General features: G+C 35.4%; 1 protein-coding gene across 4 annotated transcripts in view; it reads left to right on the top strand.

The window, feature by feature from the left end:
- The window catches only part of SLC4A7 (solute carrier family 4 member 7), a 78,454-nt gene that overhangs the window by 40,020 nt on the left and 14,245 nt on the right, over nucleotides 1–24,189 (top strand). The window contains exons 3-16 of one of the 4 annotated variants that reach the window (XM_072327567.1): nucleotides 1,300–1,443; nucleotides 2,197–2,332; nucleotides 3,317–3,477; nucleotides 4,328–4,516; nucleotides 7,222–7,563; nucleotides 11,787–11,902; nucleotides 12,607–12,666; nucleotides 13,234–13,391; nucleotides 14,775–14,862; nucleotides 16,375–16,521; nucleotides 17,749–17,852; nucleotides 19,358–19,532; nucleotides 21,977–22,110; nucleotides 22,650–22,895. In XM_072327567.1, the coding sequence (XP_072183668.1) occupies nucleotides 1,300–1,443; nucleotides 2,197–2,332; nucleotides 3,317–3,477; nucleotides 4,328–4,516; nucleotides 7,222–7,563; nucleotides 11,787–11,902; nucleotides 12,607–12,666; nucleotides 13,234–13,391; nucleotides 14,775–14,862; nucleotides 16,375–16,521; nucleotides 17,749–17,852; nucleotides 19,358–19,532; nucleotides 21,977–22,110; nucleotides 22,650–22,895 (2,200 nt within the window). The remainder of the gene's footprint in view (nucleotides 1–1,299; nucleotides 1,444–2,196; nucleotides 2,333–3,316; nucleotides 3,478–4,327; nucleotides 4,517–7,221; nucleotides 7,564–11,786; nucleotides 11,903–12,606; nucleotides 12,667–13,233; nucleotides 13,392–14,774; nucleotides 14,863–16,374; nucleotides 16,522–17,748; nucleotides 17,853–19,357; nucleotides 19,533–21,976; nucleotides 22,111–22,649; nucleotides 22,896–24,189) is intronic. The other 3 variants (XM_072327564.1, XM_072327566.1, XM_072327565.1) reach the window with 3 other exon arrangements.

Here is a 24,189-nt window from a genome sequence, read left to right as displayed (position 1 = left end):
AGATTGATTAACGTTCAGGGGTCTTGTTGGTGATAAATGCTCTGGAATTGCCTCTCACGCAGTAGCTATGGAGGATGAAATTCAGATTATTTTTGTAAGAAACTCATGAAAGATTCTCTGTCTATAAATAGGAGTAATAAATGCGTCAACAATTTAATCAATTTTCCACTCTTAATGGAAACAAATTATTTTTAATATGCTTCATTTCACATTTGGTCACAGTCCCAGTCAGTCAGCTCTAATTAAAGCTTAGTGTTCAAATAGCATCAAGAATCAAGTCTCATAATTTGGAAAGCAATCTTCACCAGATGAAACAAACTTTAAGTTTGTTCATGCTTTATTTTCTTGTCTTCTCTCTTGTCCAGTACCATGAAAGTACTGTTTTAAAATGTATTATGGAAAAGATTTATGTTGTGCGGAGAGCTTAGAGATGCTATTCTTGGAAGGCAAATTTGGCATAATAACACATTACTTTTATTTCTCAAAGCTATGAAATGGCCAGATTCTTCAGTGTCTTTGTAATCTGTCTCTCTCTTTGCACACATGCACATATGTGTATAATCACAACTCATGGGGGCTTGCTCGACTTCTGTAAATTTGCTGAATTTACATTTCTCTAAGAGGTGGAAAACCGCTTCCTTTTGCTAAACCTTTTGCTAATGTCAGCCTTCTGTAATGACAGTTGTACAATATGAAATGAAGTATTCAGTGTTAACCTCCAGGCTTATTGTTAATGTGATTCTTCCTGAGATTGTTTAAGAAGAAAATGAAAAGATTATTGTATATGCCAACTATATTAGAATAAGCATAGCAGTAGCTTGCTCAAAACAACTTGATTTCTTCTGCCAGGATGCTGGTGCTATTATTGCTTTAATGTGAAAGGCCAAAGAGAAGTAAGATGGTGAAAGTAAATGTTGTATAGGGCTGTTTGCACTGCTTTGAAGATGTGATGTTGAAATTTAATTATTAAAAGATTCTAGAATAAAAAAAGGAAATTTATTCTTACCCAGTTTACTTGGGAAATGAGTATAATGCTAGTTCCTTGACACAGGAGAAGGATAGAAGGCAAATAGGAACAGTAATTCAATAAATATCATTTTGCCAAGTACTTTAGGATTTCTTTTTGACTTTGTCAAATTCTTTGTCTTATAGAATCATAGAATCACGCAGGTTGGAAAAGACCCTAAAGATCATTAAGTTCAGTTGCAACCTAACCATACTGACTTTTTTGACAGTAATGATAAATTTTGTTCAGATCATCTTTTTGTGTGGGTAATTTCTCTTGAACTTTGTTGACAGGCCACAGAGCTGTGTATATTGGCGTTCATGTCCCATTTGGAAAGCAAGGTCGTCGACGTCATAGACATCGTGGGCATAGACATCACAGAAGAAAAAAAGAAAAGGAAACTGATAGAGAGGATGGAAGAGAATCTCCATCATACGGTAAGGAATTTGTCTGGAGTTCTCTGTGTCTCTTGAAAATAGTCTTATAGCAGTTTGTGATCAAGCATTGTTTATGCGGTTTCTTTTATTCTTACTGTAGTTATGCATTTCAATCTTCAATCAGGCAAATATTTTGTCTTTGTGTTTCATATAGTTGTGAAGTGTTGGGTTTCAGGTATGTAAATGAATGTTCAGCAGCCTGCACTGTATAGTTTAGACTGGGTTTATAATACTTACTTAGCATGAAAATATTGGTTATTTGCATTAAACTCAATTTCTCAGATTTTGTGATCTTGTATTTTCTCTGTCACTCAATACTTTCAAAAGTACGGATAAAGCTGTGAAGCATCATTTTTTCCAAGCTAACTTGATCTGTGATCTTAAAATATTTACTTGAGCCTTCCAGTTGTCTGATGGTAAGGAATTGTTCTGGCTCCTGAGATGAGGTTTTGATGGATTTCTTTAAATATATTGGATTTGTCACAGAAGCTATTTACTGTAGATCTTCATAGATAATACATATTGTTTTCAAGAGTTTTTTTTCAGAAGTGGGTTATTGGATGATGATAACATTGTAAAAGCAAAATTCTGAGTTTATTATTAATTCAGATGTTACATCTGTATCTAAAAAATACTCTTAAAGAGAATTTTGTGTTCTGTGCTTCTTGCTGGGAAATGCAACTGTTACATTGTATTTATTCTATTATAGAAGAGTGAATTGTTTTACCTGTTGAGTTTCTCCTTTTCTTCAAGACACGCCATCCCAACGAGTGCAATTTATCCTGGGTACTGAAGATGATGATGAACACATTCCTCATGATCTCTTCACTGAAATGGATGAACTTTGCTTCAGGGATGGAGAAGAGTATGAGTGGAAAGAAACTGCTAGGTAAGCTAAAAGTAGATTGTTTCAAGGTGCATTTTCTAGTGATTTTATTTCAAAGAACTGCAAACTAAACCTGAGTTGGAATTTTCTTGGATTGTGTGAGTTTTTCCATTCAGAAAAACTCTTCATTCTTGGAAGACTAAAACTTTTAGTGTTATTGTCAAATCCTGGAAAAATTCAGGGTCTTCTGAGAAGCCGTGTTAATTTCACTGCTGCGAGTTGTAGCTTTGTGAAAGCTACATTTGTTTATTAATACAGGTGCACAGGATTTACTGTCTCAGAAATCTTTGCTCTATTACTGTTGATAAATCGGTGTCATTTATTTATTTATGTTTTAATCACACCTGAACAATATTGGGCATTTACATCCGTTCTTCTTTGGAGGCTTTTCAAATTTTTTGTTTGTTTTGAAAGGTTGTATGTGTGTACTTCATAGGAGGCCACAGTTATTTTTTTTCCTTCTACATGTGTTGTAATATGCATGCTTCCAGATGTAGTACTTTCAATTGCCTTATTGCATTCTGAGTTTTGTAGAAGTTCAGCTTCTGTCATACCTGTGAATAGAATAAAAGCCAATTAATAGTTAACTATTAATGTTACTTAACTCTCGTACGTCTGACTTGGCACCCTAGAATCAACATTATATACAGTGCATTTGAGATGGCTTTTTAATCCTAAAATACAGATGAAACTGAGACATGCAAATCAAGTAATGTAACACGATCCTACAGTGTTCTTCTGAATTTGTGAATAGATAGGTATTGTTTAAACCTAATGAAACAAAATGGGCTAGAACTAAAACAGGTGAGCCTGGGCAAAGAGCTAGGTGGGTGTTCTGTTAATCTGCTTAGCTGTCTGAGAAAAGAAAGTCAGTATGTACTGGTGGATCTCCCTCTTCAGTGCTGCTTAGAGCCACAAAGGGAAGGGCTTGCCAAGTTGTCTGTTTTCTGGGCGAAATATAAATATTTGTATGTGTATTTGTTTCAGATGGCTAAAATTTGAAGAGGATGTTGAAGATGGTGGTGATCGGTGGAGCAAGCCTTATGTAGCAACGCTGTCTCTACACAGTCTCTTTGAACTGCGAAGCTGCATTCTTAATGGGACGGTTATGTTGGACATGAGAGCAAACACACTAGATGAGATAGCAGGTTGCAGCAAAACTTTTTGAAATATTTCTAAATTTTTACTGCTACTTGAAATGCTTTTTAAAAATATTCTTGAAAATGTAGTATTGAAGAAGTAGGTATGTACATGCTTTTTGCAGGTTTTTTTTCTTCTGCTTATAAAGAGCTGGTCCTTCACTTAAAAGGAGCTCTGCTATTTGAGTAGCACCTCCTTTATTTAAATGTTTTTAGGGTGAGGTCTAGAATTTACCTTTGTTCTAATTCCTGAATGTGTTCTTTGTTTCTACAGATGAAGTATAAATATCTTCCAAAGCCTTTTAGGACTTATTTGTGCTCTTTAGTACCATAGTTATTAATCATAACTTGGTTGATATTAACTTGATGCCGTTAGTGCAGTTGAGTGTTGCACATCTGCTATTCTTTTTTTTCACCTTTGTAAGAGGTGAGCAGAAATAAATTCTATGTTTGACCTACTGTCTTGAATGGCCTCACTTATCACATGGTCATTTTGAGTACTATAGAATCAGCGTGGAAAGCTGAAAATGGTACATGGTTTGTAAAAGCAATGTTTCGATCATTAATAGAGTTTTATTAAATTAATTATGGAAGTAATCTTAGTTCATAAGAGAGATTGTTACTGCTTAATTCTGCATAAGCAGTGCAAATATTTTAGGTAGATCTGGAACATATGAAGAGAGTGCATGAATTTGTTTTAAGTTAATGTTTAGTGCTGTTATGGAAGTACACTCTGCCACAGATTATTATCCTTATTTCTGCTTTTTCATATGATTTGTTGGAACTACAGAGTTTGGGTGTGTGGAGGGGATAGCTACATGTATAAAAATTTCATCTTTCTGTTGTTGCTGTTCTGTAGATATGGTCTTGGACAACATGATTGCTTCTGGCCAACTGGATGAATCCATAAGGGAGAATGTGAGAGTGGCACTTCTAAAAAGGCACCATCATCAGAATGAGAAAAAATTCAGCAATCGGATTCCCTTGGTTCGATCTTTCGCAGATATAGGCAAGAAACATTCTGACCCTCACTTGCTTGAAAGAAATGGTGAGATAAGTTGTAGTGTCCAATTTGTTCTAACCTGTTATATAGTGTTTTCACTGGGAGATGAAGGAAAATTCAGCTGATAATTACAGATAAGTGTTTTCTTCTCAATAAGCAATGAACTAATAGTAACAATGAATGCCATGCGTAGCTATGGATGGTATTTCTGTATATTTTTGAATTCACTCAAATGCTTCTCTCCTGCCTGTATATGTAGCATGCATTATTATTTTGAAGTGTAGAATTAGATGCACATTGGCCCTAATGCTTCTTAGGGTACGCTTGAATAAAATGCATAATGTTTGAGGAATTTCATCATTGTGGCGTAGTTTCATACATTTGTCAGGTAGCTACTGCTTGCTTATTTAGCTTATGCAAGAGATTTTGCTTTGTGGTCAAGTCGTGAGTTCAGTGATGCTGACAATTACTGACTTTTAATTCTGTGTTATGTTTACATGGTGAGAGAGCTCACTATTCTAATAGTGAAGAAATCAGTTTTATCTAGGACACTGTTCTTGCCATGTTTTCTATAGAAAGATCTATCTGGGGGAGGAAAAAGAAAATGCTCAGGAAAAATATATGCAATATTTTTAGTGACTATAAAATACAGAGCAGTTTACTTTTCTTTTTATGGCTTGTTTCAATCCCTGATTTTTTTTTTTTGTTTGTTTGTTTTTATACTTTGCATTAACTAAGCCATTTGAAGCTGAATTTATTAGTATAGTGAAAACTTAATACTGATTTCATGAGTCACTCCTTGCAACAAAGTTTCCAGTCTTTGGAAATATCTCATTTCTTAAAACATGCGCTCTTGCTTAGTTAAGTGCTTTTTGGGTTGAATCCAGGTTCAGTACATCTGTGGAGTGTTCTCAAGCCCAAACTTTCTGATGCATATTCTTAGCTAGTGAGTAAATGATTCATACTTTTCACTGATAGTTTCAGAATCAGTTTTTCCTAGAAAGGAAATGTGACTGATTAGAAGCACAATTTCTCCCATATCACTTCTGACTCTCTTTTTTGTTTAGCAAATGTGAAAGTTCCCAATATAAACTTGGTTTTACCGATTATTTAACAGTTACATCCCCAGTATTGACTTTTCATATGCTTGCTAACGTTTCCTTTATTGTCATATAGTCATCCTCTACTAAAAAGGTAAAACAAACACATGCGTATAATAATTCTTAGGCACCTTGTTGAGTTTTAGGACATCCAATGTTCATAACTCAGACATCCTTACAAGTCCAGTATAGATCATAGTATCATAGTATCGTGCGAGTTGGAAGGGACCTTAGAGATCATCGAGTCCAACTCCCGGGATTCGAGCCCTCTAGTGTAGCAGAGTGGCAGTTCTACCACTTGCGCCACAGGGGGGATTCGAACCTGGGCCCTCCAGTGTTGCAAGCGGCGGTTATCCTTATTGATTAACCCTAATAAAATCAACCAATATGCTTTGCTGGCCCTCGTGACTTCACTGTGTTGCCATTAGAATAGCTCAACTCTAAGACTTCAGTTCTTATTTTAAATCGTTTGTATCTGTAAGACCCACTTTTCCATGCTGCAGGGGAATGTGTGTGACACTTACCTAGGTATGCTTTCTGTGCCTCTGTCTTGCAACTTGTTCTGGAGTTGCCTGGTGTATTGGTCTCTGTATAGTGCCTAGTACAAATGTGAGACTAAATATGTCTAGTTTGGTTTTGCTTGCTGGCGTATTATGTGAAAAGAGCATGGCTTTGATTTCACGAATTGTAGGAGAAGTAAATGTTTCTCTTCTCAAGGCAACTTTCATCTCAGGAAAAGTGTTTTTTTTTTCTTTCTCTCTCTCTCTCTTTTTTTTTTTTTTTTTTTTTTTTTTTTTTTTTGTGGATAGCACTAAACATTCTAATGGAAATATGAAGATACTGTCTCTATTCCTGCTTTAGAAAGAATTAGAACACATTACAAACTGAAATCTTGAAGGACCTATGACAAGAATATTCTCTTTAACATGAAAATAGTGGGGATGAATCCAGTGGAGACTGGATAGGGGAAGAGAAGTGACAGTGAATTTTGGAGAGATGTGTTTGGTTTTAGGCAAATGGGGGGTATTTGGTAAGTCATAGTAAAAAAAAGATGGAGAAGGAACCATGTAAATTCCTCTTTATAACCTGTTTAAGACTACACCTGGCTAGAAAACTTACACTTAAAACAAGACCTTTGTAGGAAGACAGTTGCATGTAACATGATTTGGTAGTTTGATCATGTTGTTTTTAAAAATATTTTCATAAAAAAAATTAATTACACTTAATGAATGCAATTAATGGTGAACTCTTGTAATGTATTAACTGCTAATGACTTTTAAGGTAGGTTTTCTTGATGGCATTAGAGGTAGCTGCTGTGTGATTTGGAATAAGTTCTAGGAGACATGAAGAGTCATTTTCAAGAGATACTCTTTTTTAGTTTTGTTCTGCTATTAAAAAAAATGTTGTGTATTTTAAAACAATATCTTCTCCCACATTTCTTTAGTGTTCTGATTTATACTTCCGAGTAACTTCTGACTTTTCTAATGTCAAAAATCAGATCTGCTCTCACCTTGTCTTACTTGCATGAGTGTGACGCTTTTGGCCCGTGAAGCTTGCAATTTACTATGTAAATTGTTAATCCATGTTTGTTTCTCTGATTTAGTATTTCCCTGTTGTAAGCCTCATGGTGTTTCATTTGTTTTATCTCAGGGGAAGGCCTTTCAGCCTCCCGCCACTCTTTGCGAAGAGGTCTCTCTGCCTCAAATATTTCCCTGAGAGGAGAAAACCGTTTGTCAGTTCTTCTCAATTACCTTCTTCCCTCTTCAAGAGCTGGAACCCCGGCAACCTCAAGGTGTACAACCCCTGTAACTACCCCTCAAAACACACCACCCTCCAGTCCTACCTGCAGCCACCTGCCAATCACAAGTGCCCAGCCAAGTCCACTTCAGGGCAAGGATATTCCTTCAGTAATTATCCACCCACCTGAGGAGGACTTAGAAGTGCAGGAAAGCCAGGAAGAGAAGACAGAGGAGAATGTTGGCAAAACATCAGGCAACTATCGAAATTTAATCTATCCACGTGTGATGCTTTGTGCATCGGGATCACTGCACTGTGATGTTTTTGGCACATAACTTGGGCACAGAGGATTGTGATAACAGTTACTTCTGCCTGCATGTTTTATTTCTTCTCACTTGTGACTGTTTTCTTGTCAGCACTTCTAACTTTTTAGCTTTTTTAATGAAAGCTTGCGAAAAAATTATTTATTTAACCTTCATTGGCATAGTTGAAAAAGAATAAGGTTTTAAAACTTAATATATTTAGCAGAATGTCAAAAATGGTGGCCTTTTTCTATCACTCACAGTCCTTGCCAGGTTTTGTTTTTATTGTATTTTTGTCATTGGATGAAGCAATATTTTACACAAGTGATTGATATCCAGAGGTAGCTACAGCCTAAGTTATAGTGAAATATTATAGTGATTATTGAAAGAATTAGGAAGAATGCAGTAGTCAGTCTTATCCATAGATTATATTTTTATTATGAAGTCATTGAGCAGATTTATTTTTGCTTTTGTGCTTTTAAAAAACAGGACTATTATAAAATATAGCAGTTTGATGGAACTGGCAAATTCAATGCATCTATACCTGTTTCAGGTAACTTTCCATTAGTGAAGTGTTTCAACATCAGATATTATTTTGTTATTTGATATGCAATAGTAAGGTATGGTAGTTCAGAACATTCCTAGGTCAGAGTTCATTAATTTATTAGCTTGCTTACTTAGCGTATTTATTAGCCTACTGTATTTAATGTAATACTTGCTTTGCTGTTGGCAAAATCATCACCTACACAGAGACTTCAGGATACTCCTGGATAAATCTTGTGTTTTGTTTTGTTTTTTTTTTTAAGGGATAACCTTGCTTTCTTTCTTTTTAAGAACTTTCCTGACATAATTTAACTTTTAGGTTTTTCTGCATTGTATCTACGTGTATTTAAAACAAACAACAACAGAAGCTGCTTTCACCCAAGTCTTTCATCAGGGAAGTTTTTCTTGCTTTCCTTCCTTTCTTATTTAGTAGTTAGACTGAAAGATTGTTGGAATGTAGTTCACCCTGAGCTGCTGCTGTGCACAAACTGTATTTGAAAAGTTATTTGAAAAATATTTGAAAAATACAATTTGTTTTGTTGTTTGAATGTGTTTAGTGTAAATATCCCTTTTTTTCCCCACTCTTCCAACTTTATCTGTTCATCTCTTTACTAGGATTAGTTTCAGTGTAAAGCAGAGCACACCGTTAGATAGAGCAGTAAAAATAAGCTAACAGAAAAGGCTGTGGTTATCTGGTTTTTCACATTTTGCAGCGATGCTGCTTGAAAGGAAAGAGTAGGTTATTTTACAGACTATGATCTTGAGTTGAGATTTCCAACCTTATTTCAATTCAGAAAAGTGAACACAGATCCCTCTCTGCCTCTGTGAAGGAACACAAAGAGAATTCACATGAAGGCCGATCTCTCTTATGGATGACGTTTCTAAGATAATTGAAAACCAGAAGTAAAGTAACAGCTGTAATCAGTTTTCAGTTCTCTTATTTTCTACTCATCTGACAGGAGTTCCAGACTCAAGATCTCAAGAACCCAACAGAAAGCAAACAAATGAAGATTGAATACTTGATGCTATTACTCTATCGCTGTTAAAACTTTCCACCAGAACCTCCAAGTCACATTCATATTACTCTTGCCCCTCAAGGGGCTGTTTCTCATAACTGAAAAATCTGAAAGCCATGATTTCCCAGTTAGTCCTTAAGTAAATATCTTTCCAGAGAATTCCACACCAATAATGATGGAACACGGTTTTGTTTTCTGTTGGTTTTCTCCCCACTCCCAGTTTTTAATTTGAGACATCGTCTGACCACAGAGAGACGTTTTCCCTTCAGATGCTTTTAAAGACATTCTCAGACTATGATTTCTGGCCTGTAACTGAGCTGATCTCTGTCCTGTGAGACAGACTCAGAATGGGACTCTGAAGTAAAAGTCATCTTCCTTGTCAGAAAAACCCACTTGTCTGAGTTCATTCCATTTAGGGATTATGGTCTGTAATTCTGAATATTGCAGTCTGCATACTTTTTCCACATCTTGATAATTGAGTTTGCCTTCTCTCAGTGAAGTGTTTTAATTTGCTAATAGATGTCTTTCTTTTCAGCATTCTTCTGTCCTTGTGCTATTCAGTTTTTATTTTCTTACTCTTTTGTAAATAGCTGAAAGGATACTGAAATTGATGTGATTTCCTATAAAAGGAAGTCAGGTGGGCACACTCTTAACCTGCCACTTGATTTTTAGCAACCAGTCATCAGTTTATATAAAGTGAAGCAGGCAAAAAATTCCCTTTAAAATTATTATTTTTTTTTTTGTCATCTATCAAGAGCAGCTTTATTTTTTTTCAAACTTTGAAATGGTTGCATTATGAATTTTGTAGGTTGAGCTAGGAGGACAACTGTGTCAGAGCTAAAGACGAACACTTAAAAGTTTAACGGTGCTTGTGAATTGTAATCCCTGTGAATAACAGCTAAGGAGCTTTTTACGTGAGATCTCTTAATTCCCTGCTAATTGTGTTATAAAGCTTTATAAAATAATGTTCAGAACAACTTTTATGGAAGTCTACTAATTGAAATACAATTCAGAAGGCTTTTACATATTTGATTTTTAGGAGTAAGTCCTATATTTTTTTTCACCTGCTGCGTTTTAATTTTAAAAGACAAAAACCAAAGTATTTCTTCAAGGGGAAATGTGATGTGACTTTGTCTTTAAAACTTCTCTATTTAATGACTATTGTCTGTATGGACATAATTCTGTTGGAATAGGTATGCTTAAGTGTTGAAGGGTAGAAAACGATTATGATTGGTTAAACTAACTGAGTATATTATTTATGTTAACTCATTACTTGTGCATGATTAGATTTCACAAAGGAAGTTACAGCTTATTAACTTCATTTGCTTTTTTGCTTCAGGAAAAACTGACCACACCACTTAAACTCATATAAGCTATAGAACTGAAAATTCTGCATGTTTTTGATTGATGATGGCACTTTGAAAGAGTTTTTTGGAAATAAATTTGGGGAACTAATAAAATGAATTTAGTTGTAATTTGAAGTGTTAAATAACCACAAGTTGCTAAACAGTAAGCATGGAGGGAAGCAACTGTGCATTTCCAGCAGTAGTTAGAGTAGAACAGTAGCCAGAAGGTAGTCACTGAGGACGTGGGTTTTATTTTGACTGGAGTGATAATTGATCTAAATAGAAACTTTCTGCACAAAATACAGGCTTTAGGCTTTGTTAAGTTGTTTTGGAAGGATGTTAAGGCAAGCTTAACGCCATATCTGAAAGGTCTAGTTTAGACAGTTAATGCAAAATGCTCCTCCAATACACATTGAACTGAACAGAGGAACACTCTGTAATCCAAAAAATAGGATTTAGGTTTAGTTATGCATCCTTAGACCAGTTTAAGTGCTACTTGTGCAGGGCTGACTATGGCAACATGAAAGTTGGTATATTAGAACACTTGAGTCACTTAGTTTTTGCACCCTTCACCAAACATGCAATTCAGTGTTGCATAGCTTGCTAAGCTAAAATTATTTTGTCCTGGTGTAGATATCAGAGGGATGGTGAACATTTAACTTGAGTATCTTCACTGTGCACGACTGTTCAGCTAATATGCTAAAGAGACTATTTAGTACAGTAATCATCTGGTTGGATTAAGACTAAGAGCTTTGTTGTGCTGATTGAAGTCACGGTTTGTATGTACGATGCTATTTGCTTGAATGGGTTTATTTTACAATTGGTATTGCTTCTTATAGTTGTAGCCTGAGGGCTACCAATCTTTTTACAATTGGAATACCTGCTACACAGCAAGGTTATTGGTAATAGTGTTTGGTATTTAAGGTCTTCTAAATACAGTGAAGATGCTGTCTAACAACTACTGGGTTGGTTACAGTTAAAATGTCAACATTTGTTAAATTTTTCTACAATCAGAATCTCCCTTTCTAATGACAGCTCTACAAATGGCCATCATATTGCCTAAGGCAATATTTACTTTTTATTTATTTTAATTGTATTGTTATTTTGAGAGCACAGCGAATTGTTAATGTTGCATTTATGATACTAATGTAGAGCACTCTGAATAACTTGCACATTTGCTTTAAGTGAGCTGCCACAGTTTGTTTTAATACATTGCATCCTTCATTCACTTTCAATGCCATTTTGAGCTTATCTCCTTTATTTGAATTTAGGACTGTTAGCATCTCCTCAGTCAGCACCTGGAAATTTGGACAATGGGAAGAGTGGAGAGGTTAAAGGTACTGGGACAGGTGGAAGCAGAGAAAACAGCACTGTTGATTTTAGTAAGGTAAATCACATTACATGCCTTTGTTTTTAGCACAAGAGCTATGTAGCAAAAATTGCATTAGCTCTTACTACAGTCTTAGTTGCATACAAGTGGTGCATAGTATCAGAATGTGGCATATGCTAAATACGTCAAATGTTCTGTAACTCAATGGGACTGAACTTCTAGTTTGGTGGTTGATGAACTTTTTGGTATTTTGTTAACTTAAGTGTAGCCTCTGTACTTTCTCATGTAAAAGGTGATGTTTTCAGGTCTGCTATAAAGGCTTATGAAAACAATGTGGAAGTGCTTTCTCCTAGGTGCTTTTATTTGAGAGCAGGCACGTAGCCCTTACAGGGAATTCATTCTTTGAGTTTGCTATACAAAAATTACTGTTCATCTTAATCACTAGGAGTGTATAATATTACATTATGAATCAAATCTTTTGTACTATAAATTCATTCCATGCCTCTTTGATCATTAAAATTTGCTGGGTAAGTTGCATTATGGCCATTACTGTAATAATCAGTCTGTAGTGTCATCTGTATTGTGTAACACAAAGAAAATTTGTTTGCCACGTTAAATAATTATGCTTAAGCAAAGGGAACTTACATTGTAGTTCTCATCTGATGATAGCAGGTGCCATTTATTCTTGCTCCTCTGTCACAGTTTTTGTGTTTTTGCTTGGCCTGTCCTTCTGTACACCTGCCTTGTCTCCTGTTGAGCAGGAGTCAATCTCCTGGCACTGTAGTTGTGGCACACTTGGTGTGGGACTCAAGAGGCCATCTGTAAGTTCTCTAGATAGCGGTGTCATTGGTGCTTGTGCATGTAATATGTGTGGACGAAAGAGTTCATGTGCTTTTCTGAAATGATGTGCAGAAGTGAAAGCTTAGATCTTTCAGCTGTCACTCTTAGTGGATGAAATGTAAACATACAAATTCTTTTTCAAAATTACAACTTCCTAATATATTTGAAATACACAACTGTGAAATAACTGCATCCCAGAAACCACGAGTGATTACATGAACTCTCCGTAGTTGATTGTGCTTCATTTAAGCATGTCTTGTCACAATATGTTTGTCATGATAAGTAATCTTAGAAAGATGGTTATGCGGTCTGGAGTCTTTTAGAATATAATAGGAAGTAGTAATTGTACGTATAAAAATAATTCATTATTAATAACTGGCAGGCTGATATTTTATACACATGTCTGTCTTTTCCATGTTTTGGGGGTATTTATTTTGCTTTTATATTTTTCGTTGTAGCTTTTATGTCCAGTAAGTACTGATAAGCCAAGATTTTATGTGTTAGAGTTTATGTTAACAAATGCACTTGTTTCATTTTCACATGACTAGGTTGACATGAACTTCATGAGGAAAATTCCTTCAGGAGCAGAAGCATCAAATGTGTTAGTGGGAGAAGTAGATTTTTTAGAAAGACCCATTATTGCTTTTGTGAGGCTCTCTCCTGCTGTGCTTCTCTCAGGCCTCACAGAAGTTCCGGTACCTACACGGTAAATAAATGCCTGGAAAGTCTGGCTTTACTTTTTGTACAAGTAAACCTGTAGTATAAGCTAATAATGTTTCACATCTAAAGTAGGGTACATACAGAATCTCAGACTGTCAGCTTTGAAAATCTAGACTTAGGTTGAACACTGTAACAGAGTGTTTGGTCATACCTCAGCCCTAGAGGAGACCATTTTCTACACACATTGCTGCATTGTTACATACAACAATATGGTGTTTGGCAACAGTCTGTAAATATGTGGGTTTTATTTATTTATTTTAAAAATTTCTAAAGCGTGTGTCTGTCTTCATTATTTCAGCCCATGTACCATAACAACAGGCAAAAATAGTCTTGGCAATGTTTGCTTCAGTGTCGGAATTTTGAGATGGTAGTTACCAAAAGAGCTCATGATGGTTCTTGGGAAATCCAAACAGATTATTCTACTAATGGAGCTAAAATTTTCCAGTCTTAAATTTTTCAGAATGATACAGGCTGGCATATATGGAATAGCATATTTTATTCTGAGGATACAATCTCAATTTTGTTTATTGTAGACAATAAACAGAACATTGAACTTTTTGTGCCTTGAAATGGAAGTGCTGCTTTTTTGACATGGGAGCGTTGTTTTCACAGAATATAGTAAAAACATTTGCTGAAGTTTACTCTTAGTTTTATATCCTTTTGAACTTTTAAGTACTAGCCCTGTTTTTATAAAAACAACAATAATAATTCTGCTAGTGATGTTCTGATAATTGTGAGTGGAAACGGAGCTTATCTGATAGCATGTTCTGTGTCCCACCCCCAGATTGGACTTCTCTCCTAAAATGTAACTTCCACCTTTTTAGTAGTAGTCCAAAATGTAGAATCCCTTTTCTTCCACTGACACAAGATCCAGGATATGCCTATGAGTATTTCTGATGTGTTGCTTGAAATACATCTGTAAAACCATTTTGTGGTGCACCTTGTCAGAAATTGAGAGGGGCTTGACTCCCATTTCGGGCTGAACATCATAAAACTTTGAACACGTCCTAAAGCTCTGAAGCCCTGTCTGTGGGCTCTTCGCCATTGAGAATGGCAGAAGAAATGCTATTAACTATATTCAGCTTCTTACTATAAATGTGTATATTCAACCTCTTATAATGAATATATATGCTTATTATATATTTATTTATTTATTGTAAGAAGTTGAAAAATTATATCTAATTAAGATTCCAAAGTAATTTTTGTTCTAAAAGAGTTCCAGTATTAACATAGAGGTCTTTTCTTAGTTTTGTGGCAGTCTATGAGATCTGAAATGGCAAAGAAGACATCTCTGTTTTACCAGCAGAATTTCTTCAAACATTACTATGAAAGAAGTCTCTGAAATTCTTATTGTTTGATTTCTCTGTAGGTTTTTGTTTTTATTGCTGGGACCAGCAGGAAAAGCTCCGCAGTATCATGAAATTGGAAGATCAATAGCAACACTTATGACAGATGATGTGGGTGATGTATTTTAAACATCTGTAGTTTAAAGACAAATACTGTATTTACAGACTTGTCAATAAATGTTTTAGGGAGTGGCATGTTAAAGAAAGGGAATCAAAGTGGCTAAATGAAGAATAGTAAAAACTTTTCTTGTGTTAGTGAATTAGATGGCAATAAAATGTGGTTTTTTTTTTGTTTTTTTTTTTTCCTCCTGCTTTCCTTGTAGAATTGCATAATGTATTTCAGAAAAGTTTTCTTAGGTTCGGTTAACTTATTTTATTTTTGCATTAGGAAATAAAGCTATTAAATAGAGCTACATCTGATAAGAGTGCTGATAAAAAAATGTCAGCAAATGAGAGTTTAAGACAAAAGTTGAGAGTGAGTTCATTTGAGTCATAGCAGGTATTTTCTATCAAAGCAAGACTGAATAATTAATAGGAGAATTTTACTAGGAAATAGAGCCCCGATGGACAGTTTTGAAGTCCACAGTGACTCAACTGTGGTCATTCTACTGAGCAAAATTAGGATGTTTTAATTCTCATCTTGTATTGAGCGCCATCTACTGAATTGAGAATTACTAAAGCTAAATAACTTAATAATTCTTCATTTTAGAAAAAAATTTAAGTTTAGAATGTAAACCAAACTGGTCATTTTACAGTGGGCAACTAATCTGTAATATAGCGTTTGTTCAGCATGCTTTAGTTGCAGATCCTGATTTTCAGGTGGCCTGATTTTCAGGAATATTGTAGTTCACTGAAAAAAATATTCAGTGGCTAAAAAAGACATAGAAAACATAATCAGGCTTTAATTTATCCAATTTACTGTAGGAAATCTTAATGTTTAGATCTTTGGAGGTTAATGATTCAGGCTTCAGTATGTGCAGTTAGCATTTAGGATCATCTTCTGCAGACGGATTTTAATATCAAAACTAGCATTTCTTTTCTCTCTGTAAAATGTACAGTTTGTGTTGTAGTGGCCTGTGAAACATTATAGCTGAGGTGGGGTTTGGTTGTTTATTTATTTATTTTCGAACATTAAGAAGATTGACTACTTCTACCTCTTCAGAGATTTTTAAGGTTGGATTGAGCTGGAGGAGTGACAAAATTTCTCAAGAAATTTTTCTGTTTAAAGCTTGTTTATAGTTTTTCTGTTGTTAGGTTTTCTGGATAGCTTTGTCCTCATTTAGCACAGTATGGCACTGCAGTGACCGTAGGGCAAAATTTTAGGGCAATGCAATACTAATTTGGTTTAGTGAATGTTTAGCGATTATAGTTTTAAGAAATTTTGGAAGTTTTTTGTTTTTTGAAGATGAAACAGCCTTGTTTTATGATCCATAAAGGTTTGCATACGTGTTGTCCTTAATGTAAAAGTATGCAAGTCTTACTACTTTTATAACCTTCAGAAACTTTGACCTTTTAGAAATTTCCCATGTTTTCTTAAGAACAAACAAGTGTTCTTTATAATAATTTCCTCCTTTGAGAATTTAAAGAAATAAAACATGATTGTTGGGTTCTTTCTCTTTGTAGGTTTTTCATGATGTTGCCTATAAAGCTAAGGACAGAAATGATTTATTATCAGGAATTGATGAATTTTTAGACCAAGTGACAGTTCTACCTCCAGGAGAATGGGATCCATCTATACGAATTGAACCACCAAAAAGTGTTCCTTCCCAGGTAAACAAATAAAACAGAAAAGAAATATCTAGCAGGGAGCCCCCCCCCATGCATTTCCAAATGCAAGTTAATTGTTCACTGAGTATTTACATCAGTAAAGTATCAAGAAGGTTGTAAGAAAGAGTCGATCATTCATTTATGAAAAAAATATTGGATCAGTTTCCTGCTTTGTCTTTAAGAAAATTGTGTTTAATCAATTTCCTTGTCAAACAGTGAAATGAGGTGAAAGAGGTGAAAGAAGAGTTGTGATATTGTACCTGTGTTCATACTGTAAATTTTATTATTAACCTAACAGTGGGCAGTAAGAATACTGTAATTCTTATAAAAACTTTGTGTGCACCATTGATTGAAAATAAATTTTAGTGTATATTGGCTGACAAGTAATGTTTACTGAATGTTTATGATATAGATAAAAGTAGGTCAAGATTGATCCCTGGTTCCACAGGGTTTAGAATTAAGAGCAATGGAGAGGTGCTACCTTAGGAAGCTGTGGCTTCTTCCCTTTCTTATTCTCTACAACTGCTATAGGGATCAAAAGGCTGATGCTCTTGATCCAGAAGGTTGATGCTGGTGTTGAACTGTAATCTGAGGAGTCAGTGGAATTGAGAAGGAACAGCAGTACAGTCTATTTCATGAGTAGTGCAAGCCTACTACTTGATGTGTTGCCAAACCCTCCTCCCCCACCCCCCCCCAAAAAAAAAAAAAACAACAGGGATGATGGATTTTTTTTTAAAATTGTTTTTTGGGAATGCAGGATTGGCTAAGAAACATACAAGGAGCTTACTGAACAGAGGAATGACTTCTCATTTATACTTCACTAAGTACTGTATTTGTTATAAACTGAGGTCAGTTTCTGATGCTAGCTGGAGGCTACTGCTCTGGAAATGACTGAGGGAAAAACAACTTTGATTTCTAGGCCACGTCGCTGAGCCTTTATTGTGTTTTGAAAAGGCAGACTTTGTTTCATCATATCTCAAGGGAGGTAATTGTTGTAGAAAGGGAAGATTTATACCATTGTGCAAGCCACTAATAAGATCTTTTTGGGAGTGTTCTACAGCTCTGGTCATCTGTATTTAATAAGTAATGGGTTTGGCAAATGAAGAACTTATGATCAGCTGGGAGTATGAAAAGGTTTGGAAGATGTGGAGTTTCTCAACACTTTATTTAAATTGTTTTTAGTTCAAAAGTAATCTTCTTAAAATGTGTTTGTGCTGGGTTTTGTTGTAGGAGAAGAGGAAGATACCTAAGTTTCCAAATGGATCTACTCCTACAGGAGAGACTCTCAAAGAAGAAGGTCATCATGCTGGACCTGAACTTGAGAGAACTGGAAGGTGTGTTCTCTTCCCTAAATACTAGCTACCACAAAGAAATAGAAGTGATAAATCTTCACAGCCTTTAATGATGAGATTTGAAAAGGAAAAAAAAATACAGTATGCATCCATTTTCCTTTTCAAGTGTTGGGTTCTTGCCTGTAAATGGAAATCTGCTTGAAGCATTTTCAAGCCTGTGGCAATGTTTCTCAACACATTTGTGAAGGATTTTGTATAGGATGCTGCCTAATTTAATTGAATTTTAAGCACTGATTTTTAATTTAAAATTATCAAGAGCATGCAATTATTGTAATTATAGTAGGAATGTACAGTTTTCAATATTGGGCTAGGTACTAAAAATTTCCATTAATGCAAACCTGTTTTGTTGAATGTATATGAAGCCAAACAACAAGGACTATAAAGTGGTGAAAAAAAAATACTGTTTTGGTTAAGGTTCTTTTAAATCTGAAATAAAGCAGAAGGAATTTTTGACTTGTATTATGTTAACTCTGTTAGTTCAGAAATACTTCCCAAAATGCTCTGAAACAGTGGAAATGTATCTGGATAAGACTTTGTCTTATGTCATATGAGCAATTATACTAACTGAAAAGATCTGGAAAAGGTGTAAAAAGGTTTTATCCTTAAAATGATAAATGTCCAAGTGATTTGCATCTTCCCCATACCTTTGCAAGAGGGACCATTTTGGCTTCATTATACTTGTTTCTTTCCTTTCTGGTACAGTATATAGAGCTGGATAATTTCTACCCACAGAATTATCTCTAGTTAAAATTATTGTGAATTACAAAAGCCTTAAAAATAATATAGAGTTCTTACAAAGAACAGTAAATACAGCTTTTTGCAAATACAATTTTTACTTAAATTTTAAGTCTTGAATTTTTTTTTTTTAATGAAAAATGTTTTTTTGATTTCTTGCTTATAACTTTCTCAGTTCAACTGATCAGTATATATTTGGTTTTGTATTAGTACCATTTAGAAATATCTCTATGCCCCAAATTTTTCACTGTTAAATAAATTCAGGTTTATTATGTTTGTGGACTTAACCATACTCATGAAGTGAATTTGGATCAAAAACAAAGCTGCAACTACCAATTGGAGTATTGATATTGAAACATATCAGTGTGGTGGTCTTGGCTGAGGTTTAGAATATAGCTCTTGTTTCTTGTTCTGAGTATCATAAACCAGGTTTACCTTTAAACATTACTTAGGTAATGTTTAATTAGGTAAAAGTATTTGTAAAGATATCTTTTCAGTATCTAGCCCTTAATATGCATACCTAGCCAGCTTTTAAAAATGTGGATGATCTGTTTGATTATATTTTGGAAAAATACTGAATCGGAATAGCTAAGATTGTCATATATATTTAAACTGTGTTATGATTTAATCTGGATAATGAAATAGCTAATTTGTGCTGGTAGTAGGCACTGGCAGTCTTGTGTAGCCCATAGTTTTGAACTAGCTAGAATCCTTTAGTGTACAGTTTGACGAGTTTCATCTCACCTATTTAGGCTTTTTGGTGGTTTGATACTTGACATCCAAAGGAAAGCACCTTTTTTCTTGAGTGACTTCAAGGATGCATTAAGCCTGCAGTGCCTGGCCTCGATTCTTTTCCTATACTGTGCCTGTATGTCTCCTGTAATCACTTTTGGAGGGCTCCTGGGAGAAGCTACACAAGGCAGAATAGTGAGTACAAAAAAAAATGGTAGTGGCCAGGCTTTTAGACCTTCAGAGGCAAGTCACTGTGTGCATTTGTCTCGTTTATTTATACTTGTATTTGAAGAATTTACCCACAGCACTTGATTAGCCTGCCCCAAAGCAGATCTTCCCCAAAAGGTAATTGCTGTGGAAAGTGTGGGGAACCCATGTGAACAGGAGAAGATGCACAGTGGAGGTAAAAATAAAATAATAAAATCAAATAAAACAATGTTTATCCTACCTCATTGGAGAGTATCTTCATGAATTGAGAAAGGGCATTGCCTTCTTTTTGGCTACTGGAATACAATTAATGAATAGCAGTAAAGGTGCACCATCCCACTAGGCCTACTTTAGGCAAAGTCAGAGGCTCAAGGTGGATAGCCAAGAGTATGTACTGGCCTTGAGTAGTAGGCCTATGAGGATGATAATGCCTACAGCATTACAGGAAGCAGTCAATTCTGTATGTAAACAACAGACAGGATATGTGTTTACTTTTGCCAGTGGTATGTTATCCATCAAAATAAAAAAGAGAAGTTTTAAGAGCGGAAAATACTCTTCACTGAAAGTAACTTGGATATTAACCATAAACATCTGGTACTGCTGTATTGGCAGTGTGTAACGCCAACACCTTTTTAACCAAAATGTTTGGTTGCACTTTAGCTTTTGGAATGAGGAAAGAATACTTCTATCAGCAACATTAATAACATATTTTGTGTTAAACGGTGTGTGAGTAAACTAGTCTGAAGTGTATTTTCTGTTTCTAAACCTATTGCTAAGAAATAAGGCTCTGTCCTTTTGGGGAAAGGGTAAATTCAGAAATGTCCCTTTACGAATTACAAGTTATGGTAAAGTTTACAATGCTATAAAATTTTTTGTGATACTTAGACCAAATTTTAAACTTGTACTAAGTTAAAATTTAGTTAACTTTTATCACTTTCAAGTAATGCTGCTGACTTGAATATTTGTTTATTGATGTATTTCTTCAAGCTGATAGTGCACAGAAAAAATGTAGTTTACTTCTGCATTTGTTATTTCTGCCACTGTAAATGTAGGGATGGGTTTTCTTGTGGTTATCAAAATGTTGATGTAATTTATGAATGTACCTCATGCAATTATGAAAATATTCTCCTTTTAAAGCTTGATTCTTAAATACCTTCTTTCTTTTAGCTATCTGGAATTGTTTGCGGGTTTGTTCCTGCCTTCAGATTCTTGGTGTGCATCATTGAATATAAAACTTAGTTACTGCACACACATGTTCAAGCACTGTAGCTGACACTGTAAGGTACACAGTTTGTGTTTGAAACTTTTCCTCACATTCCCAGAGGTCATCACCTCCACAGTACTCCTGTCCCTGCCACCTTGATTGACAGCCCCCAGGTTAATGCATTGACTATTCCAAAAGCAGTAGTTGAAAGGCACTAGCTAAATAAGAGATTGTGTTTATATATATATATATTTATTTATTTAATGTAATGAAAAAAGAATGCATGCTTTTTTGTTTTTAATAGCCCCAGTTCAGCAAATGCCTTTGGCCTATTTTAGATGATTTTCTGAACTGGGCTTAAGTTTGCCTAATTTTTCTTTTCTTAAACTCATGTCATTACAAAATAGCAAATGCATGAAAATTTCACAGCAAGCCCCATAATTTGTAATGTATTACTTTTCATAATTCTAAGTGGTATATTTAGATATTTTACAACAACATCATTTTAGGTTCCAGAAAGCCCTGTCTTTCTCTTGAGGTACATCATAACATTTCTTGCTAAAAATAAATATTATAGTAGAAACTTGCAAATCAAGAACTAAAATAAACATCTTTCTTCAATTAAAAGAAATGCATTACCAGGTGGGACATTGGTTTACAGCTCATTTATTTATGGTGTCATGTATACAAAAACCAGTATTGTTCAGTAATTTCCCCTGCACCTCCGTGTCAATTTGATTTTGTTTTGTTTTGTTGTTTCGTTTTGTAATGCTTGGCTGACCAATGCAGGCTTGATGCAGCACACTGTGTTGTGTTTTAGTACAAGCGTGTTGCAATATGTATCTATATTTAGATGTATATATATACATTTTTTTTACAGAGAGAGAGAACTTTTTCCATACACTACATGTTGAGTAATTTTGTTTTTCAATTGGTAGTAGTTGTTGGTATGTTTTTCCTCCTTAGTTAGCAGGACTAGTAACTTGTTTTTATGGTTTTGGATGGCTTTATATTTCTCAAGAGCAAAGCTTTCCAAACTTTTTGTCCTTGGTATTGTTACTGCAAAACAGTGTTAACAGTGTCTCAAACGTTGATATTAATTGTAATATTTTTACATCTTGTCTTGTTTCTATGTAAATGCATCTTAAAAATGTATTTATGCAGATGTGGCGCTACGTGCTAACCTGAAAGGCAGTATAGTCAAAGCGGTTTCTTTTCCCCTGAACAGAGTGCAATAGAATCCCTCTTTGGAGCCTCGTTAACTGGGATTGCCTACTCTCTCTTTGCTGGGCAACCTCTCACTATTTTGGGGAGTACCGGACCAGTTCTAGTATTTGAAAAAATATTATTTAAATTTTGCAGGTAAGTAGTGATGTTGGCATTACCTTGATGAACTGTGTAACTGAAGAAACTGTTTAGATAGCTATAACTGAAAGTAGATGATCATGAATATATAAAGGCAGCAGCAAGAAACTGAGCTGTGCACATACTTTGTAAAAGCTCTGAGGCTGTTACGCACTGGTGGGAAAGCTGGTGATGAAGTGGGTGGGACTTAATCAGAAGTTATTTTTTTCCTTTTATGTGGGAATACTGGCTTTGATTCTGCAGTGGTAGACAGGGATTGATCTGCCCTTGGGGAAGTACTATCCAAATTGTTCTGGACAGAGCATCCTCGTGATGCTTCTTGGGAAAGGCTGTTGTACCCTCAGTCCTAGAGACACTCTGCAGTGTTGTTTAGCACCAGGGCAAGATAAAAGTTTCAGCTTTCTTCAAAACTAGCATCAGGGATGAGAAAAGTTGTGAATACCTGCAGAGCTTGGCCTCAGTATCCATTTTCAAGTAGAATATGATGAATGATTTTAGATTCAGTTAATTATTTTAATTTGATTTCTTTTACACAGGGATTACGGGCTTTCCTACCTCTCCTTACGAACAAGCATTGGTCTGTGGACTGCATTTTTATGCATAGTGCTTGTAGCAACAGATGCCAGCAGCCTTGTCTGTTACATCACTCGATTTACTGAGGAAGCTTTTGCAGCACTTATATGCATCATATTTATTTATGAGGCATTGGAAAAGCTTTTTCATTTGGGAGAGGTATATGCCTTCAATATGCACAATAATTTGGATAGACTGACTTTATATTCGTAAGTATTGTGTTCATATCTGTTAGTACAATACATAATGAAAATGTGTGTAGTATGGTGACATAGCATTTATGAAACTGCAGTGTGTGCCTCTTAGTGGTAGGGTAGGAGGAATGCTGGGGGTGGCAGGAGCATGAGAAATCTCTGAACAATTCTATTCAGGGTGCTGTGGAATTGAAATTTCTGTTAGCTATGGGTGGTTTAAAGGGATGAGGGGCTGTGACAATGCCTGATTTATCTGCAGTTTGATTAAAGGTCAGCTTATGTTCCATTAACTAAACAGGAGTTTTGCCTTGCCACTTCAGGGAATCATGATGGCTTCCCTCATCTGGGTGGGGATTATTTCCAGGCAGATGAGGCATGGAGATGTGCTAAAACGAGGAATTAACATATTTAAAGACTGTGGCTTTCTATTGCAATTATGAGGGATATTTGACTTTTTTAGTATTTCCTTTTTTTTCAATTCATTTGAGGAATGCAGTAAGCAAGCTATTTAGATGTACCTTTTTTTCGTATTTGATAGATGTGGGAGTTATGCATCTTATCTACAATAAATGAAATAAAAAATCCAAATGATACCACTTTCACAGTATGTAAATGAAGTATGTTCACTTTGTTTTCAGGTGTTAGTCTGTTTAACAACTGGCAGATGAGTTGTATAGTTAAGTCAATATCTTGTTTCTTCTAATTATTTAAGAGATATACGTTGAGTTTTTTTGTCCAGTCTATAAAATCTTGTGTGCGGTCACTTCTTTGTGACTTTCAGCATCTCTTCATCACCTCCCCATTGTAATCATAGTTCATTTTATGTTAGGAGGAGACTTGTACTTCGCTTCTTTCGTAGAATGTTGTACATCCTGGCTATGAATGTATTTATTGTTCATGTGCAGCACCAAATCTGTACCCTGTAGTGGAGCATGGGACGTGTAGTGTACAGAGGCTTCCATTCTCAGTGCCACACTCAAGGGGCCCAAGATCATTCTGAATGAGGCCCATTTTTTTTCTTTTTCTTCCTTCCTCTCCTACTCTCCCCCCTCCCCTTGAAAACTTTCCACATGATGCCATATGATACGGGATATCCTTTTGGCCAATTTAAGTCAGCTGTCCTAATTCTGTTCCCTCCCACCTCCTTAGGCCATCTGCTGCGAATGGCCTTGGCTCTGTACAACACTGCTTAGCAGCAACTATAACTGTTAGCGTCATCAACATTGTTTTCCTCCTAGAAGCAAAACATAATAGTATCATAACAGACACTCTGAAGAAAAGAGCTCTGTCCCAGCTGTAAATGAGACAG

Source organism: Excalfactoria chinensis, chromosome 2 (genome assembly GCF_039878825.1).
Source record: "Excalfactoria chinensis isolate bCotChi1 chromosome 2, bCotChi1.hap2, whole genome shotgun sequence".
Lineage (NCBI taxonomy): Eukaryota > Metazoa > Chordata > Aves > Galliformes > Phasianidae > Excalfactoria > Excalfactoria chinensis.
The sequence above is the reverse complement of the archived record's forward strand: the minus strand, read 5'-3'. Positions and strand labels throughout refer to the sequence as shown.